The sequence below is a fragment of the Saccopteryx bilineata genome, chromosome 2, assembly GCF_036850765.1.
Source record: "Saccopteryx bilineata isolate mSacBil1 chromosome 2, mSacBil1_pri_phased_curated, whole genome shotgun sequence".
In the NCBI taxonomy this organism is placed as follows: domain Eukaryota; kingdom Metazoa; phylum Chordata; class Mammalia; order Chiroptera; family Emballonuridae; genus Saccopteryx; species Saccopteryx bilineata.
The window spans coordinates 107,207,030-107,231,276 of NC_089491.1; the positions used below are offsets into that span (position 1 = coordinate 107,207,030).

Sequence of the window (24,247 nt, forward strand, 5' to 3'; positions counted from 1 at the left end):
ATGAGACTAAATTGGGCTAGCCTAGCAAATTTTTTTAGTTCAAAACTGTTGTCCCAGTTTTTCACTCTCAGGAAATATATTCTACCAAGCTGCAAAAATAAGGATTATCATGTCAAGTAACCTTGACACATTTTAATAACACGGTATTAGGATGTGTGTGCTTATAGGATCAATAATTTTGATTTAAAAACTGGCATGATTGAATTTGCCAGAGCCTCTGTGTCCACGTTAATAAAATCCAGAATTACCAGATTCTTTCTCAAAAGAGGAGGATTTAGGCTACAGGTAAAATAGAGTGACTTCAGAACTGACAATTGCAATTAAAACTGCAGCAGTTCAATCAAACAGGGAGAGAAATGCTGTGATCACTCCAAGATAAAAGAACTCACTCAGCAAAGATGGCTCAAGACAGATAAAGTAAGATATCAATAACTTCAATCGTCACCAATGTATTGATCAATTAGGTGTCTATATTTTTTCACTGAAATCCCTCCACAGAGTTTTAAAATTTTTATAAAGAAATGTAGTCCCTCATTGAAAAACAAAAGAAAGAAACCAACAGCAAAATCACCCAGTCTGCTTAAGTTGGTGATCATTTCAATTACTTTGCTACCAGGGTAAAGGACATTTCAAACACTTTCACCATAAGCTCTGTATCTTCACATGGAAACCACACAGATATGTCCTGCCAGCAGGTGGAAAGAATCATGGATTCTCTTGATCTAAACCATTTACCAAATTGTCCCTTATAAACACCATCAGGAAACTTAAATACTCTAACTTTGTAAGCATTGTCTTTGATTAACTGATAGCAAGTGAATGGATAAAGTATTTCTACCTAGGACTAAATAACATTAAAAGTGGAATGTCAAATTGTTTTGTTACAGTCATTTCTAAATGAATACCATGTCATATAATAAATTAGAAGGAAAATAAAGAAGAAAAGAAAGGAAGGAAAGAAGGAAGGAAGGAAGGAAGGAGGGAAGGAAGGAAGGAAGGAAGGAAGGAAGGAAGGAAGGAAGGAAGGGAGGAAAGGAGGGAGGAAGAGAGGGAGGGAGGGAGGGAGGGAAGGAAGGAAGGAAGGAAGGAAGGAAGGAAGGAAGGAAGGAAGGAAGGAAGGAAGGAAGGAAGGAAAGGAGGGAGGAAGAGAGGGAGGGAGGGAGGGAGGGAGGGAGAGAGGGAGGGAGGGAGGGAAGGAGGAGGAAGGAAGGAAGGAAGGAAGGAAGGAAGGAAGGAAGGAAGGAAGGAAGGAAGGAAGGAAGGAAGGAAGGAAGGAAGGGGCAAGAGAGGAGGGAGGAGAGAGAGAGAGGAAGAAAGGAAGGAAGAAAATAACCTTAAAAAGGAATGAATTCTAATATGTTTTAGGTTTTAGTAATTAGTCTCTAAAATGTATTCCCTTTTGTACTTAGTCACTCACTCATAAGAAAAACAATTCCTTTATAGTCATCTTAAATAAGAAAAAAAAATCTTTTGAAGAATACTGTGCACAGAACTGATAGTTTTTTTTCCTGAAATTGTGCTTCCTATATAATTTCTGAAAAAGCTGCTTTTAGTACTAAAAATGATCTGTAACAGTACAGTGTATACCTGCAGATAATGAAGTTCTGTCTGGTTATTTTTTGGCATATGAACTGCCATATCTTGATGGAAGAATTTTAAATTTTGATTGTGGTATCACTGTTTCACTATCTTTATGTAAAATATAAAATAAAAAATTTAGCCAATAATCCATATGCTTTCAATCACCTTACCTATAAGCTACTATGAAGATAAAACATTGGGGTAAATGACAACAATTCATCTTTTATTCAGATTTATGAATCAACATCTCTCTACACTTACCAAGACCAATTTCTGTCATGAGACTATTAAATGTTTGTTTACATTATTACAATCCAAAACAATTACTTAATGTTTCAGTGATGTTAAACAGCGACAATTCTTTATTAAAATATCCCTATGAAGAACTGATCTGCTTTTGAATTTTCCAGAGATTAGTTCTCAATTTAGGATCTCAAATATTATTCCAATCAGATATCAAAGTTGATATTAATGGGCCAAAAGAGAATGTTAGTCATTGGAAATGTGTTGTTCTTAACACAAATTTCACACGTGTAACAAAACCATCATTGAAATGAAGTGAATTGACTATGGTGTGCCTTCTTACAACCCAAGTCACAGGAACTAATCAATTTTTATTTGTACATTTTTAGTCACTTAACATATTTCTTTTTTTTTTTTTTTTAAATTTTATTTATTCATTTTTAGAGAGGAGAGAGAGAGATAGATAGATAGGAGGGGGGAGGAGCCAGAAGCATCAACTCCCACATGTGCCTTAACCAGGCAAGCCCAGGGTTTCGAACCGGCGACCTCAGCATTTCCAGGTTGATGCTTTATCCACTGCGCCACCACAGGTCAGGTTATATTTCTTAATAATTCCAATTACACATCACAGTTTCTAAACAGCTCATGGGTACACATATATTAATGTAATCAGAGAGCAAATTTATAAATTATACCTCATATGGAAGGCTCATAAAAGTGTGCAATTGTATAAAAAATAATTTCTAAGTCAGTAACAAGAAAGGGAGACCTGGTCAAAAACTTGAAATTTGAAATAAAGAAAAATATTTGTTTGGACAATGCTTAACATTCCCTCTACTGTTATCCGATTTTTCTTGGCATACATCTTGGGGGAAGTGTTACACCATCTATATATATAAAGCATTAGGAAATTCATGAATGTGCTAGAAATACTGAATTTTTCTTTCTTTTTCCTAAGAGTTAACACTAACCCATGGAGTATGTATGTATCTTTTCCCCTTGGTGATTTAACGTTAAATTAATGTCACCTTAAGATAAATTTGATCTCACCTTAGGAAAGGTGAACAGCTACAAATGGGAAACTTCAATATCACTTCACAATTATTTACCACAATGTACAACTTTGAAAATAAGCTTTTCAATGCAAATGAAGAAAGATTCTAACTAGATTTTGTTAGTAGTTGACTTCTGCATCAACTTCAGATGAATTTCTTTTATAAAGTACAAGCTACCTACCTACCCATTCATATGCATGTTTGTGTGCTTTCATTGAACACAATATCAAATGTAATACAGATGAATGAGGGGGGGTGGAAAGAATCTGTCCTTGTTAGAAACCCACTGTTTTCCACAGTAATGAGCAGCCATTCAAACCTGATTAAAGTGACAGCACACTGACACAGTGTGGCTATTAGTAATTCCCTCTGAACAATACATTAAAGAAAAATTGCAAATTCACATGAATCTCACCAGGGACTTTGTATGATTATTCCCCATATGAGCTTTTCTGTAAGCTGGAATGTTCTAACTGTACACATCAGCACAGGCTGCTAAACACAAATATATCAATAAAAAGTAAAAAAAAATTATAATTTTATTTATTGATGTGTTGCTTTCCTACAACAAGCTTTGGCACAGTCAATTTTAAGGAGAGAAAAAAAATGTCCTCATGAGCATTTGTATAAGGTCATACTTGTGTTGGAAACAACCCTTTGATTAGACCAGGAAAGGACAACCATCTCAAAGGTGACAAGATATTTTTCTCTCTCAGCTGAGAAAAATAGTGGTTAAAACTTTCCTGGTAAATAGGGAATGCATCAACATGCTGAATACTTTTCCTTATGGAGGCAATAATTCTTCACTTGTATTTCTGTATTTCCACATATAGTATTGCTCATTCTCCAAATTCAATGTTATCCTTTTTATTCCCAAATCTAAATTTAGATAAGAAATTTCTCCTTTAGTTAGCAAATCAAACTAAAAAGAATAGAAATTCTCTCTGATTTTCATTTCTTTTATATTACATATTACAAAGGATGTAAAAAACACATTTTTCCAAGAGTAATAGACAAGAATATAATATAAAAAGTATAATTTATCAGAATCAAAAGTTCTAAAATATCAAACACCAAACAGCAAACCTCAGTTTTAGTCACTCACTTGATGTTCTGTATTATAATTATTTTTAAATTAGATCTAATATATATATATATTGTGCATGTGTGTTTTGGAGAAAAATACATTCTTCTGCCTAGGTAGAAATATTGAGTGAGACACTTGAATCCATGTCAAGACAATAAATTTAAAACAAAAATTAAAAAAAAATAATGATGCAAAAAAAGAAGAAGAAGAAATATTCAATTTTATAGAACACAAGAAGGGAGCCAGAGAATCACAGAAAATTCTATGAGAGAAACAGTACGTGTAAAAAATTCTTGGAGCAGTGCACAGTGCGTGTAGGAAAGCAGAAGACCATGATGGGTGATGAAAATAATTTAAACCGGGCAGATGATAACGAGGCTTTCACAACTCAAAGGCAAGGGGAGTAATGACGGTGAGAAGAACTCAGCAACACACTTCAAGGGAAACTCTGAGACTCAGTGACTTCCTGGATGTAGGACATAAAGAGGAGGAAAACAAGCGCGGTCTTTGGTACTGTACATCTTGGGATCAAGAGAAGGCTGGCCTCAATGCCATTGATAAAGACATCTTAACAACAGTAATCGAAGAACTGCTTATTTCTATGGAAACCAGAACTACTGGCATCCCAAGTTTGTGCCTGATGGTCAGAGTTCAGAATTTCCTCCAATCCTTGCAGTGTTTTTGAGCATTTCTGTAATGTTTATGTGCATGCTTAGAAAATGCTCACCAGTTTGCCACCAATGGTCTAAGACGGGGACTCTGAAGACTTTTTTGGACCATTCCAGAGTTTCCACATCACATCGTTCTCCAGCCACAAATAATGTTTTAAATCTAAATATAAGAGAGAGAGTGAATTCAAATTATTCCTTGAAAATAAATATAAAGGGGGAGGGGGAGGGGCACAAAGAAAACAAGATAGAAGGTGACAGAGGACAATCTGACTTTGGGTGACGGGTATGCATCATAATTGAACGACAAGATACCCTGGTCTTGTTATCTTTGAATATATGTATCCTGATTTATTGATGTCACCCCATTAAAAAAATAAAATTATTTAAAAAAAAAAAGAAAATAAATATAAGTAATTTCATCTACATTCTTTTATTTATTTATTTATTTATTTACAGGGACAGAGAGAGAGTCAGAGAGAGGGATAGATAGGGAAAGACAGACAGGAACGGAGAGAGATAAGAAGCATCAATCATCAGTTTTTCGTTGTGACACCGTAGTTGTTCATTGATTGCTTTCTCATATGTGCCATGACTGCGGGCCTTCAGCAGACTGAGCAACCCCTTGTTCGATCCAGTGACCTTGGGTCCATGCTAGTGAGCTTTTTGCTCAAGCCAGATGAGCCCGCACTCAAGCTGGCAACCCTGGGGTCTCAAACCTGGGTCCTTCCGCATCCCAGTCCGACGCTCTATCCACTGCGCCACCGCCTGGTCAGGCTCATCTACATTCTTTTAAACATTGTAGATTGTAACCACACTAATTCTCTCAGAAGAAAACATCCATGTTACCAGTGTATCATAGTACAAAAAGATGAGAGATTTGTTGACCCAAATGTAACTAAATACACATCATAGCATCGAAGAGAGGTATTCACAGCTAGCGTTTCTCAGTTCTGAAAAGAGCAACCGAGTTGATCTGTCATATTCCTCTAATAATCAAGGATGAAAAATCTTTTTCTCCTTGACATTATCTCTGATAATTTTAGCTCCCACCCTGATTGCTATGTTCTACTTAGTTCTATACACAAAAATACACTCTCAAGTATCAGCTAAGACAACAAATATGCTCATAAATACGATGCCCTTTTTTCTTCTAACAAGTTCCTTTGGTAAAGTTTATTCTGACTTTAAGCTTATTCCGTATTTCTCTTATTCCAAGGATATATATGGACAGATATATAATTAAAAAGTAAACTCCATTATGGCTTTCAAGGTTAAAAAGGCTCTTATTAAAAGAAATACAAGGGTACTGAGAGATAAAGAATCTTTGGCGGGGAGCACCGTGCCACAAAATAAAAAGGATTAACTAGAAAAATAGAATTGGTTTGACACTACTGGTGGTTCATTGAGAGAATGACTGTTTTTCTTCCATTCTCAATGCTCATGACCTGTCAAGAAAAGGCATGTGTTTATGAAGACTTAATCATTATTATCAAAATAAAAAAGCAGTCAAACAAATAAGAAAAACCTGCCTCCCCACCCTGAACAAGGCAATACAGCTACAAAAGATTTATAACCTTTCCTTTAACTTGTATCATCTCATGAAGATTATGGAGATTCAGATATCCCACCTTTATCATCTAACATGTATTTCCTGTCTCTGCTATAAACAAGTATCTTACTCTTTAATTTGCTTTTTCTCTATTTCCCACAGGGACTGTGAGCTCCTTACGAGCATTCATCTTTTTACCTCAATACTAGACAAAATACCTGAGGATTTTTAGGCATTGAAACATTTCTAGAAGCTTAGAAAGATGAACTACAGAGATGGGGAGTTGGCAAAATTTATGTCAGCTTTCTCGTTCTATTGAATAAGAGGAGGCATGTTGTTTTGTAAGTGTATGGAAATTGACAAAAGAACAATGACTTGAAGAGAGAAAAGTTCTGGCTACTTTAGAAAATTTTAAATGTACTGTATTACATAAAAGGGAAAGAATTAAAAAGAACAGCCATTTGGCTTTCATAAACTCTATTAGTAACCTAAGAGGACAAGCCGATATGGCACAGGTTGGGTGTTGTACAGAAAAGAAAGCATGGCAAAGCAATGCTAAAAGGGATATCTGAAGAATCTAGAAATGGGGAAGTAAGGTAGGAATAATCATAATGGAAGAAATTATCAGGAAAAATAGTAGGGTAAGAGGCTGTGAGAAATAAAAAATAATAATAGTGATGGTTACATATAGAAAAATGAGTCTATTTCCAAATTTAGAATCCTAAAAAGATAATATGCAATATTAAGAGCAGAATATTAAGGGGGGACAGTGGGGGGATTAAGATTTATACACCTTGTGGTGGCGCAGTGGGTAAAACCTTAGTTTGGAACTCTGAGGTAGCCATTTGGAAACCCCGGGCGCTTGCCTGGTCAAGGCACATATGGGAGTTGATGCTTCCTGCTCCTCTCCCCTGCTCTTTCTCTCTCTCTCTAAAAGTGAATAAGTAAAATCTAAAAAGAAAAAAAAGGAGTCTGATACCAATCGGATTTCTATAAAAAATTTTTAAAAAAACCTATACATCTTTCCCTAATTTTACATAAAACTGAGTAAAATCAAAGACAAAGTTGAAAATGAAGCACAAGGGAAATGGAAAAAATGGTAGTGTTATCAAATTAATTTTAGTTCAAAATGGACAAGAAGCTGCACAGAAATAGATAAAGAGCTAGAGAGAAATTCTGGTGAAGAATTTCCAGGTAACAAATTAAGGACAGAAGAAAACTAAAATGAATATTTTATTCAAGGTTCATAAACTACCAAACAAGTGAAAATTACTCTTTACTTGTGCCAACAGAAGTTAAATAAAAATAGATTAATTCAGTGATGCCTCATCAACTTCTAGTTCACATGACAGAACATCATTACTTTTTGCCATCCATGTCCCTGTGGTTTTCTCCATCTTTCCTTCATTCTATTTTCTCCAACGGCTCACCACTGGAAAACTCAAATTATCTTTTGAAAAAACTCGCCACCATTTTATTACTGTTATTTACCATGTTAATTTCGATGTCTGATGAAACACAATATCCCATTATGATTATTATGCCAATTATATAAATTCAACAAAATATTGCAGTGGTTTTGGCAGCTGCTTATTTTTATATCCCACACCATTGTCCCATGTGTATTTTCCATTTTTGAAAGGCTTTGAATTGTAAGTTCTTTTTTTCTTTCTTTTCCTTTTTTTATAGTTTTACTATTTTTTATTTATTTATGATTTTGTGTTTACATAGATTCAAGTGTCCCACCGAATATATCTCCCCCCACCCCCCATGTTCCCCCTCAGCCCCCCTCTATGCCCCTCCCCCCAATGCCTTCCTCCCTGCCCTCTAGGATTTGCTGTCCTGTTCTCTATAATGCTGTGTTATGTCTATATAATTTCTTTCTCCATATGAACATTTGTTTATTTTGCCCTCGGTCTTCAATAATTTTTTGTTCATTTGTTTGATACTTCTCTATCATCGCTCTGAAGATCTTTCACAGTTGTCATCTGAAGTCTATTGGCATCAGTTTGATTTTCCTCTTTGGTGCTCTTTTGATTCTGTCTGGTAGTTTATAAATTTTATCTATAACCTCAACTTATGTTCTACAATTTCCAAATGACATGTCCCATGAGAACTTATATTTATCCTGCTTAGTACTTGGATGGCAATTCCATCTGGGTCCCATTTGATTGCAACCAGCCTCCGCACCCTGCAAATCTATTCTATTTCCAGTCCACATAAGTATTTATTTTTTGAGCTTCTGCCCTGCTTCGTCTCCTTTGTACTAGTTCTCATTGCTGTGTAATTGTAAAAGAAAGGCTGCAGCCAGTATGAGGTACTGTGATACTGAATGGAAATCCAAGCACTGACTATTGTCTGACTTGATTAAGATTGAACTAGAAAATCCTGGAAGATAAACAACTATGGTGTGATGTGAAAGGGCAGTGAATTAGAAAGCAGAAGATAGTATAACAACTAAGACTTCATCTGTGTTAAGAACTGTTTCAAGTGCTTTGCATGAATGAGGTAACTTTTATTTTTATTATACTCTTGTAATACAACTATCTGTATATTACACACATACACAATATCAGAGACTATTTAACTTCCCCAAGGTCTTACATGCTTATATTTACAGCAGTAAATGGTAGATTGAGTGCTCCTTGTCCAACTCCAGCGTCAGCCTCTTAACTACCATACTGTACTGCCTAGTCCCAGCTTTGCCCCAGAGTAGTTTTACAATACAGGGAATGCTATTTCACCTGTCTGTGACAAAGTTTTCTCAACTGTGAAATGAAATGATTATATTAGATGACATCTAATCTATTTTTCCAAACTCTAGTCATCTATGATAAAAGGAATGTATAGTTCTGGTTAGTTTCCTGTTTCAGAGTACCCTTTTAAATTCATTTTGAGAGCTGAAATTTTGGAAAACCTCCAAGTTTATTTGAAGATAATCTTTAATGAGATATGCAACACATTTAAAGAGAAAAGTTCATCACTTGAAGTGTTCTATAAGAAAAAAAGAGAGAAATCCTGCAAATAAAACATGAGTGTGAAATTATATCAATTCACTGTGTAAGTACAAAATGTCTTGAAAATAAATATAAAATAAAAGTATAGTTCTACAAGAAGACTTGGGTTTTGACTTATTCTGCCTCTAAACCAACCCTAACTTTTTTGGACCTCAGTTTCCTTGTTTTAAAAATGACACAGTTGGATATTTGAGGTCCTATCTGTTTCTAACATCTCGCTTAGTCCACAAGTGAGAACCCATTAAAGAAGTTCAGCAAAGATATTATCTGAAAAGACCAAAAATATACAAAAACTGAAAGCTCTTTTTATCCCACAAATGACAAAAATCTCAAAGTTTCTTTCTGAATTTACCTTTCATAGTAAGAAAATGTCCACAGTATTTAGTGGAGAGGGTGGGGACTAGTCAAATTGAGTCTCTTTTTGAGAAAGTTACTTAAACTCTCTGGGACCAATGTTACTCATATGTAAAGATAATTACAATTTTCACGCTGTGTGATGACAAAGTAAGATAAATTTACACTGCTTATGCCTGGCACACAGTAGATTTTCAGTGTTTGTATTTATTAGTAGTAGTATTTTGAATGCTTGATGGTGTTTGTAACGTCTTTTATTCCTAAATACCTATTAAAAACATATGTGCACATCATCATAAATAATATAGGTGACTAAGATAAAAGAGCATGATCAAGGGAAACTTATTGCAATTTCTTTTATGCTAAAATTTGACTCTATGTATTTAGGAATTCATTTGAAAATTGATGATCTAATAGCCATTTAGGATTGCTTGATGCTTTATACATTAGGCAAATTAGAACCAGTTCCTGCCTTCACAGAAAAGAGAGCATCGAAAACCTCGTGCAAATGGGAAAAGAAGATGATGCAGCAAATGAGAGAACTTAACTTGCTGGTCACACAATACCATGCCCTGCAATCAAAATGCCTTTTTCAGTAAAGAGACACTGCAAGAAACTACAACCACTGTTTCTTCAAAGCCCTGGAACTGTTTTCAGACATGATGATTATACACAATCTCAAATGTATTTACCAAAATCTATATTTCTATGCTTTTTATTAAAATGAAGAAAACTTAATTGACATGTCTCAAATAAAGAAACAAATAGAGGGGTGAATAGAAATATTACAATATAGGATTTATTTTATAAACACCTTTTATTTTAATAAGAGAGTAATCTTTAGATTACACTGGTCCCTCATCTATGGCAGGGGTTAGGCTCCAGAGCCTCCCCGCCCCCTCGGCAATGGGCAAAATTCTGCAAAGTACAGACTTTATATTTGTTTTATTATTTATATATATTTTAAGGCTTTATAAACCTTCCCTACACTCTTATGAACCTTTCCCAGACTCTTTTTATTTTTTTTATTTTTTTTTATTTTTTTTATTTATTATTATTTTTTTTTTTTTCATTTTTCTGAAGCTGGAAACAGGGAGAGACAGTCAGACAGACTCCCGCATGCACCAGACCGGGATCCACCCGGCACACCCACCATGGGGCAACGCTCTGCCCACCAGGGGGCGATGCTCTGCCCATCCTGGGCGTCGCCATATTGCGACCAGAGCCACTCTAGCACCTGAGGCAGAGGCCACAGAGCCATCCCCAGCGCCCGGGCCATCTTTGCTCCAATGGAGCCCTGGCTGTGGGAGGGGAAGAGAGAGACAGAGAGGAAAGCGCAGCGGAGGGGTGGAGAAGCAAATGGACACTTCTCCTATGTGCCCTGGCTGGGAATCGAACCCAGATCCTCCGCTCGCTAGGCCGACGCTCTACCGCTGAGCCAACCGGCCAGGGCTCCCAGACTCTTATAAACACTTTTTATATTCTTAAACACTTTCTACACTCTTAAACTTACGTAATTTTAACAACATATAAAATTCTATATGGATACTCATGAGTGAATACACTACAACCTGAATGATGAGATTTCAATTAATACTTTTATATTGTTTTCAATTTTTTAGGCTAGAAAATGCTTATTTTTCTACAAATATATAACATATATAAAAATACCTATGTACCGCAATATTCCATAATATAGAGAAAAATCTATGACAAAACATTTGATATATACAATTTAAAAATCTGTGATACAAGTGAACCACAATATAGTGAGGGACTACTGTATAGATAAATTTGGATGTAAATATCAATTTATTTTTTTCATAATATAAAAAATAGAGGAAAAAAAACTAATAGAACCACTGACCCTGCCCAAATGAAAAGCCCCTTGATTACATTTCTGGTTTGTGTGTGGTATCTGTTTTTACTCCTTCTTTGAAGCATAGCAACATAAAATTCAAGAAATCGGGCTTTTAATTAAAAAAATTCAAATCAACTTAATTTGAACACACTTTCTGACTTGAGAAACCTATAAAATCTCTTTGTTTATTGTAGGATAGCACTGACCTATTTTAAACAGGTTCATTGAGAACTGACATTGCAAACTGCCTGAAAGATACAAATTGCTATAATTATCTTCGAATATACATAACATTAAACTAAAACAGATGTCAAGAAGCCAGCACAAAAATATATAAACTATTCACAGCATACTATTACAAAACTATAAAAAGTAACTTCCTTTATTTACGTTTTCAACAAAGGAACTTTGGACTATAAAATTGATGTTTTATCTGTTTATGAAAAATCAAATAATATTTTTCCTCTATTTAAACTGTATATATATATACACATACACATATATACATATATATATAATGCATATAAGGCATATATGCATTTTAATACACAATCAACTTTACACTTTAAGAAAATATAAGCAGGCCTGACCAGGCAGTGGTGCAGTGGATAGAGAGTCAGACTGGGATGCGGAGGACCCAGATTCAAGACCCCAAGGTCGCCAGCTTGAGCACGGGCTCATCTGGTTTGAGCAAAGCTCACCAGCTTGGACCCAAGGTCGCTGGCTCCATCAAGGGGTTACTCGGTCTGCTGTAGCCCCATGGTAAAGCCACGCATGAGAAAGCTATCAATGAACAGCTAAGGTGTTGCAATGAAAAACTGATAATTGATGCTTCTCATCTCTCTCCGTTCCTGTCTGTCTGTCTCTATCTATCCCTCTCTCTGACTCTCTGTCTCTGTAAAAAATATATATGCAGGGCAGTTTAAATAAGAGAAATATTAGGGTAATATTTAAACTGAAATAAACATGATCTGGTATTTTAAAATATCCACAGTATAGTTAAAATTCCAAGTAGTTCAAAAATATATTTAGAACAGTTACTCTTAATATCATTAGAATTCTTTGGTTCTTTCCATAAGAGATATTGCAGCACCAGAATAAAATAAAATGTTCAGATATTCATTCTGATTGCAGTTTTCAATGTAATTTGCCTTGTGCACCCTGTTCACCTTGTCAGTGAGTATTGCTTGCTCAAGGCGGCCCCAGGGTCCTGCTGACGGATTGCTCTAATTGCAGTTGGCGCTGTAAACAAGGCAGCCACTCCATGCTCGGCCAGCACACGGAAATAGGCCCCAGCATCTGGTGTTCCCACAGGCTTCCCCTGCAATGAGATTCATTTCAAGTGTCACTGGGTAAAATGTCTCGTCTTTCATTGACAGTTCAATACTTATACATTTAACATAGAAATATTAATAAAGTGGGATTCTCAACAAATCTTGGTTTTCAAATATTCCTATGTTCTATCATGAATAAAACAAATCAAGTGGCCAGGAATCATAAAGGACATTTGTCCCATTATAGCCTCCTAAAAGCTATTCAAATTGCAATTTTTCCTTTCTCAGATTTTGAAAGATTAAAACTGAAAATATATATCTCATTCAAATGACCAGCACCCAACAGTCTTCTATTTTACAAGAAATTAAATGTATAGTTTTGTATGGTAGGCTAAAAGAGAACTAGAGTTGCTCTTAATTGCTAACTTTAATCTTTATTTCACGATCACCACTAAAAATGATATAATAATTCTCAAAATATTTGAGAAGAGACAAAAACTTTTAGAGTCATAATGATTTCTGAGCAATGACCGTTTCAATTAAATGCCTCAACCCAAGGAAAGCAACTTCTATGAATTAAAAAAAAAATCCAGCCTGACCTGTGGTGGCGCAATGAATAAAAAAGCGTCGACCTGGAAATGCTGAGGTCGCCGGTTGGTTCCAAACCCTGGGCTTGCCTGGTCAAGGCACATATGGGAGTTGATGCTTCCAGCTCCTCCCCCCTTCTCTATCTCTGTCTCTCTCTCTCTCCCTCTCTTTCTCCTCTCTAAAAATGAATAAATAAAATTTAAAAAAAAACCAAAGATTTAAAAAAAAAATCCAGTAAGATATCCCAAGATGCATGTGTTCCACAGCCTCAAAATGACATGATGCATATCCAATGAAAAACTCATGCATACCAATCAGCAATTTTGATAGACTATGCAATTCAAAAACACCCAAAGCAATTTTAATTGAGGTGTCTGCAAAGTTGAAAACGAAAGTGATGCCTGACCAAGTGGTGACGCAGGATAGAGCATCAAACTGGGATGCAGAGGACCAGGTTTGGAACCCCAAGGTCACCAGCTTGAGCGTGGGCTCATCTGGCCTGAGCACGGGCTCACCAGCTTGAGTGAGGCAGTTGCTAGCTTGAGCATGGGATCATAGACATGATCACAAAGTCGCTAGCTTGAGCCCAAATGTCGCTAGCTTGAAGCCCAAGGTCGTTGGTTTGAGCTCAAGGTCGCTGGCTTGAGCAAGGGGTCACTTGCTCTTCTATTGCCCCTCAGTCAAGGCACATATGAGAAAGCAATCAATGAACAATTAAGGAGACTAAGGAGTCACAATGAAGATGCTTCTCATCTCTCGTTCTGTCTGTCTGTCCCTATTTGCCCCTCTCTCTGTCTCTGTCACACACACAAAAAAGGAAACGAAGGTGACATTTAAATACATCAGTAACTCTAAAAAAAAAATTAAAGTGACCCACAAAAATCTACCTTAACGCAGCCATGTACCCTCGTTCTTCAGTCCATTATCATCACTACTTCTCCCTGTGCTACTAAAAGCAGGGTGCCTGGAATGTTAATATATGTTATATGCATGCCATTTCCTAAACTCCTTTGGCCGTATCTCCAATTGGAGCGTCCCATGGATTTAACTTTCTGAAAAGTACAATTGGGAAACACTGAACTAAGGTTAGAAGAGGGAAGAATTTGCTATCAATAATTTTAGAGCTCTCCTCACAGAGAATAATAAATGAATGGATAATAATATGAGGCAGACCATAGCTGTCCAATAATTTAGATTCACTATCCACTTCTAACTGGTTAATTGATAGGGCAAAATTTCAATTTTATTTTTTCATAATTGCTCTTAATATTCTTTTTTTTCCCAGAGACAGAGAGAGAGAGAGTCAGAGAGAGGGATAGACAGGGATGGAGAGACAGACAGGAACAGAGAGAGATGAGAAGCATCAATCATCAGTTTTTCATTGCGACACCTTAGTTGTTCATTGATTGCTTTCTCATATGTGCCTTGACTGTGGGCCTTCAGCAGACTGAGTAACCCCTTACTCAGGCCAGCAACTTTGGGTCCAAGCTGGTGAGCTTTTGCTCAAACCAGATGAGCCCGTGCTCAAGCTGGCGACCTTGGGGTCTTGAACCTGGGTCCTCCGCATCCCATTCCGATGCTCTATCCACTGCACCACAGCGCTCTTAATATTCTTAAATGTAATTACATTCATTAAAAAAACTCTTTTGGACTTTGTTATACTCTTTGCTTTTTCTCTTGCTCTTTTAATGCCAAAGAAAGTATTCATTGCAACTAGAGTTTCATTTTTTATTATCCTGACTTATCTTGAACACTTGATTGCAATTTATTCATTACCATCTCATATAGATCAACACATTGACACAGTATACAATCTGGCAACACATATAAATAATTTGACTAACAAATTTTGAAGCCTTAATTTAAGCACATCAGTCTAAAAATGAATCAGCCACTTGATTCTTTTTATCCAATCAAGGTAAACATTTGACTTTTACTTCTTTGATCTACCTTATGCACTGATCAGTCCCCCTTGTACAAGATTGTGACTCTGGAAAGCTCGATGCCAATCAATCATATAAAAACAAATTGTCAGCTGACCTTACTCAACTGACTTGCCATTTTCTTGCCTGATAAATAAGAATCACTTTTCCAATATTTTCTCGATTAGCTAAAAACACTGAGATACTATTTTAAAGCAGTTTGCCAATGAAGAAACATATTTTATAACCAATTAAAGTTGAATTCCACGATGGGGCCAGTGTCATAGGGCAATTACAATATACTCACTACAAGATAATATGAACATCATAATGAAAATGCTATCCCATAATGACTACTCCCATAAAAGGCACAATGTGAGGTAATTTACAGCGCCTTCAGTTAATTATGTCGAACAGTAACAATAACAATAGTTTAAGTATTAGAAATACTAGTTAAAAACATTATCAGGCCCTGGCCGGTTGGCTCAGCGGTAGAGCATCGGCCTAGCGTGCGGAGGACCCGGGTTTGATTCCCAGCCAGGGCACACAGGAGAAGTGCCCATTTGCTTCTCCACCCCTCCGCCGCGCCTTCCTCTCTGTCTCTCTCTTCCCCTCCCGCAGCCAAGGCTCCATTGGAGCAAGGACGGCCCGGGCGCTGGGGATGGCTCTGTGGCCTCTGCCTCAGGTGCTAGAGTGGCTCTGGTCACAACATGGCGATGCCCAGGATGGGCAGAGCATCGCCCCCTGGTGGACAGAGCGTAGCCCCTGGTGGGCGTGCCAGGTGGATCCCGGTCGGGCGCATGCGGGAGTCTGACTGTCTCTCCCTGTTTCCAGCTTCAGAAAAATGCGCAAAAAAAAAAAAAAAAAAACATTATCATACTTTTTATAAATAATATAAAATTATAACCACGGTTGCAATTCTCACATTGCACCAAATAAATTTTTATCAATATTGTATTTATTGAGCAAAAAAATCTGATAACATATCATTACTATTAGAATTCTGAAGAATTTGACATATAAAAGCTTACAGTATTTATTGAAAGCTAGTTGATCTCAGGAAGGTTCAATTGTTTTACATTTTATTCTCTGTTCCCTAGAAGGTCATTCAAGGCTATGGATATGATGTTTCCCTATTTCAGAATTACTTTACTATTTATATATATTATCATTTTATTTTCTTAAGGACTTCTGTTTAATCTCAAGTCTTAATTAAAACATAAGCTATGATATATTAAAGAAGTTATTGTTCGTCAAAACAGCTGTTGATTGACACAAACATTAGGTTCTGAATTATCTAAACACTACAGGTGATACTATGCAGCACAGAGCAAGATCTTTCATAAGAACTATCATTCACATAAAAACAAGTCAATAAATTAGGTAGTACTAATATATATATATATTTATTCATTTAATAAATATTTATTGAGCATATAACTGTGAGCTAGACATTATTCTAAATTCTGGGAATAATTTTGTGAATGAATCAGGTAAGGTTCTGTTCTAATGTGACTTATATTTTACTAATTATGGGTGTTTGTATGAGATAATGTTATTAAAAATTACATAGTAGATCATCTAAATTAATTGTGTCTAATAAAAGGAAGGAATATAGTAAAAAAATAATCAGACTAATATCTTCTCAACAATTATCACCACTAGTAGTTTTAGAAAACTAAAGAAAAGACTATAAGCCACTTTCATATGATCTCTAAATGAAAGTGAGTCAATGACATTAATTTTATTGAATATTCTTCTCTCCTGCCCTCCTGCATACAGGCTTTTCTACACACACATACACACACACACACACACACATGCAATACCATCCCTTTTATAATGTTCTTTTAAAGTAACCTGTAACATGCCATGGCTAGATCGCTCTGTTGATTAGAGCATTGTCCTGAAGTACAGAGGTTGTGAGTTTGAGTTTGGTCCCCGGTCAGGGCACATATAGGAACAGCTCCTTTGTTCCTCTGTCTCTCCCTTTCTTTCTTGCTAGACTCAATTTTTTTAATAAAAAGCTTTAAAAAATTAAAAAGTAAAGTAACCAGTAACTCACTAATTATGCTGAGTAGCCTGGAAAAAAAATGACACAATTTCAGAACGTGTATATTCAGTAAAGGACAGGAGCCTAAATACTATTCAATTTTAAAATGAGAAAATTCTATGATTGTAGGGATTTTTAATAAACAACACACACCTAAAGCAGTAATGAGCCTAAAGGTAAAAACAATTTTAAAACTCTTCAAAACTTGTCTGACCTGTGGTGGCACAGTAGATAGAGTGTCGACTTAAAGTGCTGAGGTTGGCAGTTTGAAACCCTAGGCTTGCTGGATCAAGGCTCATATGAGTAGCAACTAGTATGAGTTAATGTTTCCCATTCTTCCCTCCTTCTCTCTCTCTTTCTGTCTCTCTCTCTCTCTGTCTCTCTCTCTCCTTTCTGTAAAATATCAATAAATAAATCTTTAAAAGTTTAAAATTTTTAAAAAGAAAAATCAGCGCCAAGGTCCCGTTTTGAAACCCAAGTTTGCCAGCTCAATCTTGGTCAAGGTACAATATGAGACACAATCAAGGGCTACACAACTAAACTTGATGTTTCTCTCTCCCTTCCTCTCTCTTTCTCTCTCTTCCTCTAAAACTAAAACAAATAAATTTTTTTAAACTCAAATCCATGTTCTTACCATTTGCTTTTATTTCCTTCACCTAAACTAAAGTCTACCCTGTTGGTTGCACCCTGAACACAAAGGCAGAAAGCAATCCTTACCTTGGTGAAGCAGAGATCACAAGCTTTTAGCTATCATAAATCATGAATTTTTAACATCAGATATTTATAAAATATCAATTGCCAATATTTATAATGTGGTTAGTGATGTTACAAAGCACAAAACAAGACAGTTACCAAATATCTTAAAATGAACTTGCACATATAATACTCTACTACTTATGATTCGATGTGTTAATATTAATAGCAGATGATAAGTCCTGAGTTAAAAAACCAGGTAATGTCTTGAATTCTCACATAATTCTCAATGAGCTTAAGTTTTCAACACAGGAAAGTAGTGGAATACAGAAACTTGGCAAAATAAAAATAAAAAACACTAGAGCTAAACCTTCAAGCAAAAAAATCATTTCCTTTATTATTAATCCAATCATTTCAGTTCAAGGCTTGGGAGTCAAAGCTACTTGTGGTTCCTCAAATTTGAAATAAAAAATTTTGAGTCAATTGCAGTTTTTGCTTCTTTTTGTGGCAGGATTAACAACATATCTGTTTTTTTTTTTAATTTACTTTTATAGAACCCTTCTGATAATGTCACCAAAGTCAGGTCTCTACCACAATTTTGAGGTGATGACAGCAACATCCCATGTGGGCTAATTCTGAATTTCATTTTGGCAGACAGGTGCAGCAGCAGCAGCTTGTTCTTTTCAGAAGAGTTGGTGAAATAGGAATAGTACTTGTTGAGTTCCTACCACATGCTTTGTGCCTTTATCAATGGACAAGAGTTTGGGTGTACAGCATCTAAGCTGTGGATATATTACTTAGTGAAAAAAGAAAAATGCAAACAGTACACATACCACTTGTACAATGCCATTTGTATTTAAAAAGGAGAAAAGATACTGCCTATATATGAATTAACTGTTGTGCACATAAGACTGATTGCTTCACAGTGAGAGAAATTAAACAGCTGGGAACATGGAAGTGAGAGTTAGACTTTTTACTTTTTTGTGAGTTTTGAAATATGAACCAAATGAGCATATAGCCTCTTTCAAAAAATGAGATTTTTCTTTCCTAAAGTTCCTCTCTCAATAATTCACATTAACTTGCCCAAATTTTGAAAAAAATCACTCTGCTTTAAATTTAGAGGGATTATTGCCCTATGTCTTAGGACTCCCAGACCTAGACTTTGTGTTACTAAAGCAGGTTCCCTTTTAATAAGTAAAAACTTAATTATAACTATAATATGATGACTAAAAACTTCTATCAGACTGACTTCCTTGATTATTTGCCAGAAATTTCTAGTCATCCCTTTGGCCTCACCTGTGAGGCTATGGTTCCTTCATCTTATCCATACCATCATCTAACCCAGTAATGGTCAACACTGAATGTAAATGAGAACATTTTAGGATCCTTTTAAAAGGTATCAATTCTTAGTCTCCACTCCTAGAGAGTCTGATCTAATTGGCCTTGAGTTGGCACTGGGCATTGTTGCAGTTTACATGTGACTAAGTGATTCCAACCTGTAGCCAGGATTGAGAACCAATGTATCTTCACACAGCAGGCACTGCCTGACATGACATTGTTCTCTAATACCTACCTGACCGGTTGCTGTAGTGCAGGGGTAGTCAACCTTTTTATACCTACTGCCCACTTTTGTATCTCTGTTAGCAGTAAAATTTTCTAACCACCCACCGGTTCCACAGTAATGGTGATTTGTAAAGCAGGGAAGTAACTTACTTTATAAAATTTATAAAGCAGAGTTAAGCAAGTTAAAGCATATAATAATAATTACTTACCAAGTGCTTTATGTTGGATTTTCACTAAGTTTGGCAGAATAAATCTTTATAAAACAACTTACTATATTAAATCTATCTTTTGATTTATACTTTGGTTGCTCCGCTACCGCCCACCATGAAAGCTGAACGCTCACTAGTGGGCGGTAGGGACCAGGGTGACTACCATTGCTCTAGTGGATGAGCTTAAAATTTAACACTAGCCTTTGCTGGTTTTCTCTCTATGTTATAAGTAAATGAGCTAATCTAAGAATTAATAAAAAATATACTGATAATTGCAATTTGATCAGAGAGGGCCACATACTGAAAAAAAAATAATTTGGAATAAGTGCCTCCTTGTTTCAGTTCTTTATGCTTGGGTCTATAAACCAGACTGGACATACATAGCATGCATATACCCTCATGCACCCTGAGTACAACAGCCATGTCTCTAAAGATGTATGATGCTTACCTTACATTTCTGCCTGGTCCAACAGCTCTTTCTGTGTTGCCCGGAAACCTTTTAAAGCTATCATTCTCATCGGGGGCTTTAGTTTGGTTGTATCCGTACTCAAGAGGGTTTTATCTTTATTTTTTAGATGAATGGTTTCTGACCTAATTTCAGGGGAGTTCATGAATATTCTAATATTATAGCTTTCATCAGATCTGGAAAGGATTCCAGAACCTAAAGTTTTCGAGGTACAGCAGAGACTACCAAATACAGAAATCTTTTTTTTTTTAACTCCAAGAAACAGCTCGGACGACACTAGAGTGTGGACGGTTAGGTAGACCATAACATCCGTTCATTCTCTTCTCCACAGGATGGATGTCTCCTTAGTGCAATCCTTTTAACGCACTTCCATCAAAGGGCTACTAATGGACTTAAAAACCAAAAACCTAGTGGCCAACCGGAGGTCTCCAACTAGGCTGTATTTTTCTACTTCTTATTAGTTGATTATGTGAAATTGTCATATTTATAAGTCAAAACCAATCAAACGGCAATTTTACATGGTTGAATTAATATTTTTGATAAGCTTTCTACTTTAATCATCTCTCTTTACAGTCTTCTGGGCTGGACACCACAGAGTTGTAATTTCTCGTGTTGAGTCCTTCCCTTTCTTTAGTTAAGAACATGCTTTGCCTCCCAGGTCTGATAAGGTAACACTTCTCTAAGCCTAGAGCTCCAAGATCCTTTCATAGATATTTATATATATTAAAGGTGTCTTTACGTCTAACTAGATCTATCTCTTTTGTACAAACTTTCAGCTATAAGGTGATAAAGTCTGAGGATCCAACATATAACATGGTGAAAATAGTTGATAATAATGTTTTATATAACTGAAATGTTTTCAGAGAGTAGAACTTAAATATGCTCGCCAAAAATAAATATAAACTAATAAATAAATGAGGTGACTAAATGTTTTAATTAGCCAGATGGAATGCTGTCACAATGTATGTGTGGATAAAATCATCATGATAGACATCTTAAATATTCTAAAATATTATTTGTCAATTATACCTCAATAAAGCTGAAAAAAATTTTTTTAATTCATTTATGCATTTTGTCTTAGTTCTTCCCCTGCTTCCTACCAGCTCTGAGAGTTGATCATATTGGGCTTTGTGACGAGGTCATTCCCAGTCACTATGCCATTGCTTCCAGGTAGGTCATAAAAGTCTACCTGTCCCCCTAAAAACACGCTTAATTCTGAAGTATTGATACCAAGTGAATGGAGCACAGCACTGGAGCTGGTAATTCTGTGGATCCAGTAGGGAGTTAATTAGGGACGCTGATATAGTTACCATTCTCAGCAGTCACAGAGAACACATATTACTAGAAGAGCTGGTAGCTTGTGGCTTCTAGCTTTCATCTCTGAATTCCTCCATGCTGATGTACAATCACTCTGCTGTCCTATACTGGAGGGACCATTAAGGTTTTCTTTATTCATAGTGAACAGTAAGTCTTTGCTGTAAGCAGAGGAATTAAATAGCTTCTTGCTTTATTACACTTCCATATTTCTGCCCAGAAAATAAAGTGTGGCTATTCCACATATATTCTACAATTCAACCTGAGGTTGTACAAAGCCTGGCTCCTAATTCAAATTCTTACAAAAAACAGTCTTCAAACATGCTTATATTTCCCCATGTTAAAAAAAATAAACATAATAAACCTTCTTATAAAATTGTTCTCACAAAGGTGGCTAATGACACCCCTTCCCCAAAGCTCTCTTCATTTGCTGCCTGAGCAGACCTCTCTGTAGCACGCAGCACTGCTGATCCTGCATCTTCTGAAAAACCTCCCTCCAACCAGTCTTCAGGATATCTTGCTTTTCTGAATCTCCCACTGCTTCTCTAATTCCTCATTGTCAATTTATATAGTGTCCCTTTGTCCGTTTCTCAATTTTCACCTCTCTGAATATCTTCATCCCCTTAGGGACTGAAATGATGAACTCTTCTACATCTCTAATTCTGAAAGATATATGAACTTCAAACATGGTTCCCAACATTATGCAAATGTCTGAGTAGTACCTTTAAATTCAACATTACCAAAAGCAAAAGCACTATTTTCCCCTACCACAATAGCTATTGCTCTATTGGAGTACCGCAATTGACAACTGTCAGTATATATCAGTTGTCTTAGGGGAGGACTTCTCAGCTACGTTCCACTTCCTGTTCACCTCTATCTTATACTATCCACCTGAAACCCTCACATCCTGCCTTCTTAATGTTCACATCACTGGTTCTGGCCCTGGAGTTTGTGCTTCTCAACAGCTTCCCAGTTGTTCATCTCTAAAGTATGGCAAAGAGCACTGACTTTGGAACTGGAAAACCTTGCTTCAAATCTCAGCTCCATCACTCTTGTGTCACTTATAAATGTATTTAATATCTATGATCCTCAGTTTCTGTACCTATAAATAGGGTCTCAAACTACTGACGTATGGCTTTATAGAGAGAATTAAGTCTTTTTTTAAATTTTTTTTTAATTTTTTTATTTTTTTATAGAGACAGAGAGTGAATCAGAGAGAGGGATAGACAGGGACAGACAGACAGGAACGGAGAGAGATGAGAAGCATCAATCATTAGTTTTTCATTGGGCCGTTGCAACACCTTAGTTGTTCATTGATTGCTTTCTCATATGTGTCTTGACCGCGGGCCTTCAGCAGATCGAGTAACCCCTTGCTGGAGCCAGTAACCTTGGGGTCAAGCTGGTGGGCTTTTGCTCAAACCAGATGAGCCCACGCTCAAGCCAGCGACCTTGGGGTCTCGAACCTGGGTCCTCTGTATCCCATTCTGACGCTCTATCCACTGCGCCACCGCCTGGTCAGGCCTAAGTCCTTTTTTTATACATGCTTAGAAGAGTAACTATTACCCAACATTCAATCAATAGTAGATATTATTGTGATTTGTACCGTCTCATTCACAAAGATTTTTCTGTCCACTATAGTCTGAAACTTCCCTGATGGGACTAGTGGATGTATTTTGAGTCAGGGTGGTGTCCCAATTCTGCCACTTATAAGCTATGTGACCTAAAGCAATTTATTTAATTTCTGTGATTCTCATGAGGTTTCATTATCAGAAAACTGTATCCAAACAGGTATAAGAGTTAAATGTAGAGTATTTATCACAGGCCATGGCTCATTGTAGTTTCTGAAAAATTTTTAAATCTTTTACAGAGAGTAAAACATTCCTTAGTTTTAATTTGTTTGTTTTTTGTTTTCTACATTGATCTTAATTCTTTAAATATATCACCTGCATTTTTGATGCAAGAAGTGCATCTGATATATATTCTGTTTTCTTATCAGCCCCTAGCAAGATGTTGAGCTACAATGGGCACCAACAAATATTGATGGAGCTATAATCATAGCTGAACTTGCTTGCACCAACATAAAACACAGGCATACATACAGAAAAATAAACTAAAAAAATAAATACCTTTGAACAACTGGTCATGTGAGATAGAAATCTAAAAGATGGTAGCATAGCTTTACAATTTTTCACAATTAGTAAATCATATTATATACTTAAATCGGAGGAAAGATAGAGTCATCATTTTTTTTTCTTATTGTATACATACAGGAAAAAACATTGCTGATATACTAGATTTTTTAAAAAAATCATTTCCTAGCACTGGCTGGCTGGCTGGCTCAGTGGTAGAGCATCAGCCTGGTATGTGGATATCCTGGGTTCAAATCCTGGTCAGGGAACACAAGAGAAACAACCATTTCCTTCTCTATCCCTCCCCCTCTCACTTCTCTCTCTTTCTATCTCTCTCTTTTCCCCTCCAGCAGCCATGGCTTGATTAGAGCAAGTTGGCTCTGGGCACTGAGGATGGCTCCATGGCCTCTGCCTTAGGCACAAAGAAGAGCTCAGTTGCTGAGTGATGGAGCAATACCCCAGATGGGCAGAGCATCGCCCCCTAGAGGATTTGCTGTGTGGATCCCCATCAGGGAGCATGTGGGAGTCTGTCTCTCTGCCTCCCTTCCTCTCATTGAATTAAAAATAAATAAATATAAAAAAATTAAAAATCATTTTTCATTACATGAATGGGAAAGC

At 36.4% G+C, this 24,247-nt stretch overlaps 1 protein-coding gene across 1 annotated transcript in view; it reads right to left on the reverse strand.

Annotated features, from left to right (window-relative positions):
- Positions 1-24,247, reverse strand: part of ACSS3 (acyl-CoA synthetase short chain family member 3) — a 171,914-nt gene that overhangs the window by 50,161 nt on the left and 97,506 nt on the right. The window contains exons 8-9 of the mRNA XM_066257582.1: positions 12,588-12,739; positions 4,694-4,797 (exon numbers count right to left, since the gene is read on the reverse strand). Coding sequence (XP_066113679.1) covers positions 4,694-4,797; positions 12,588-12,739 — 256 coding nt within the window. The remainder of the gene's footprint in view (positions 1-4,693; positions 4,798-12,587; positions 12,740-24,247) is intronic.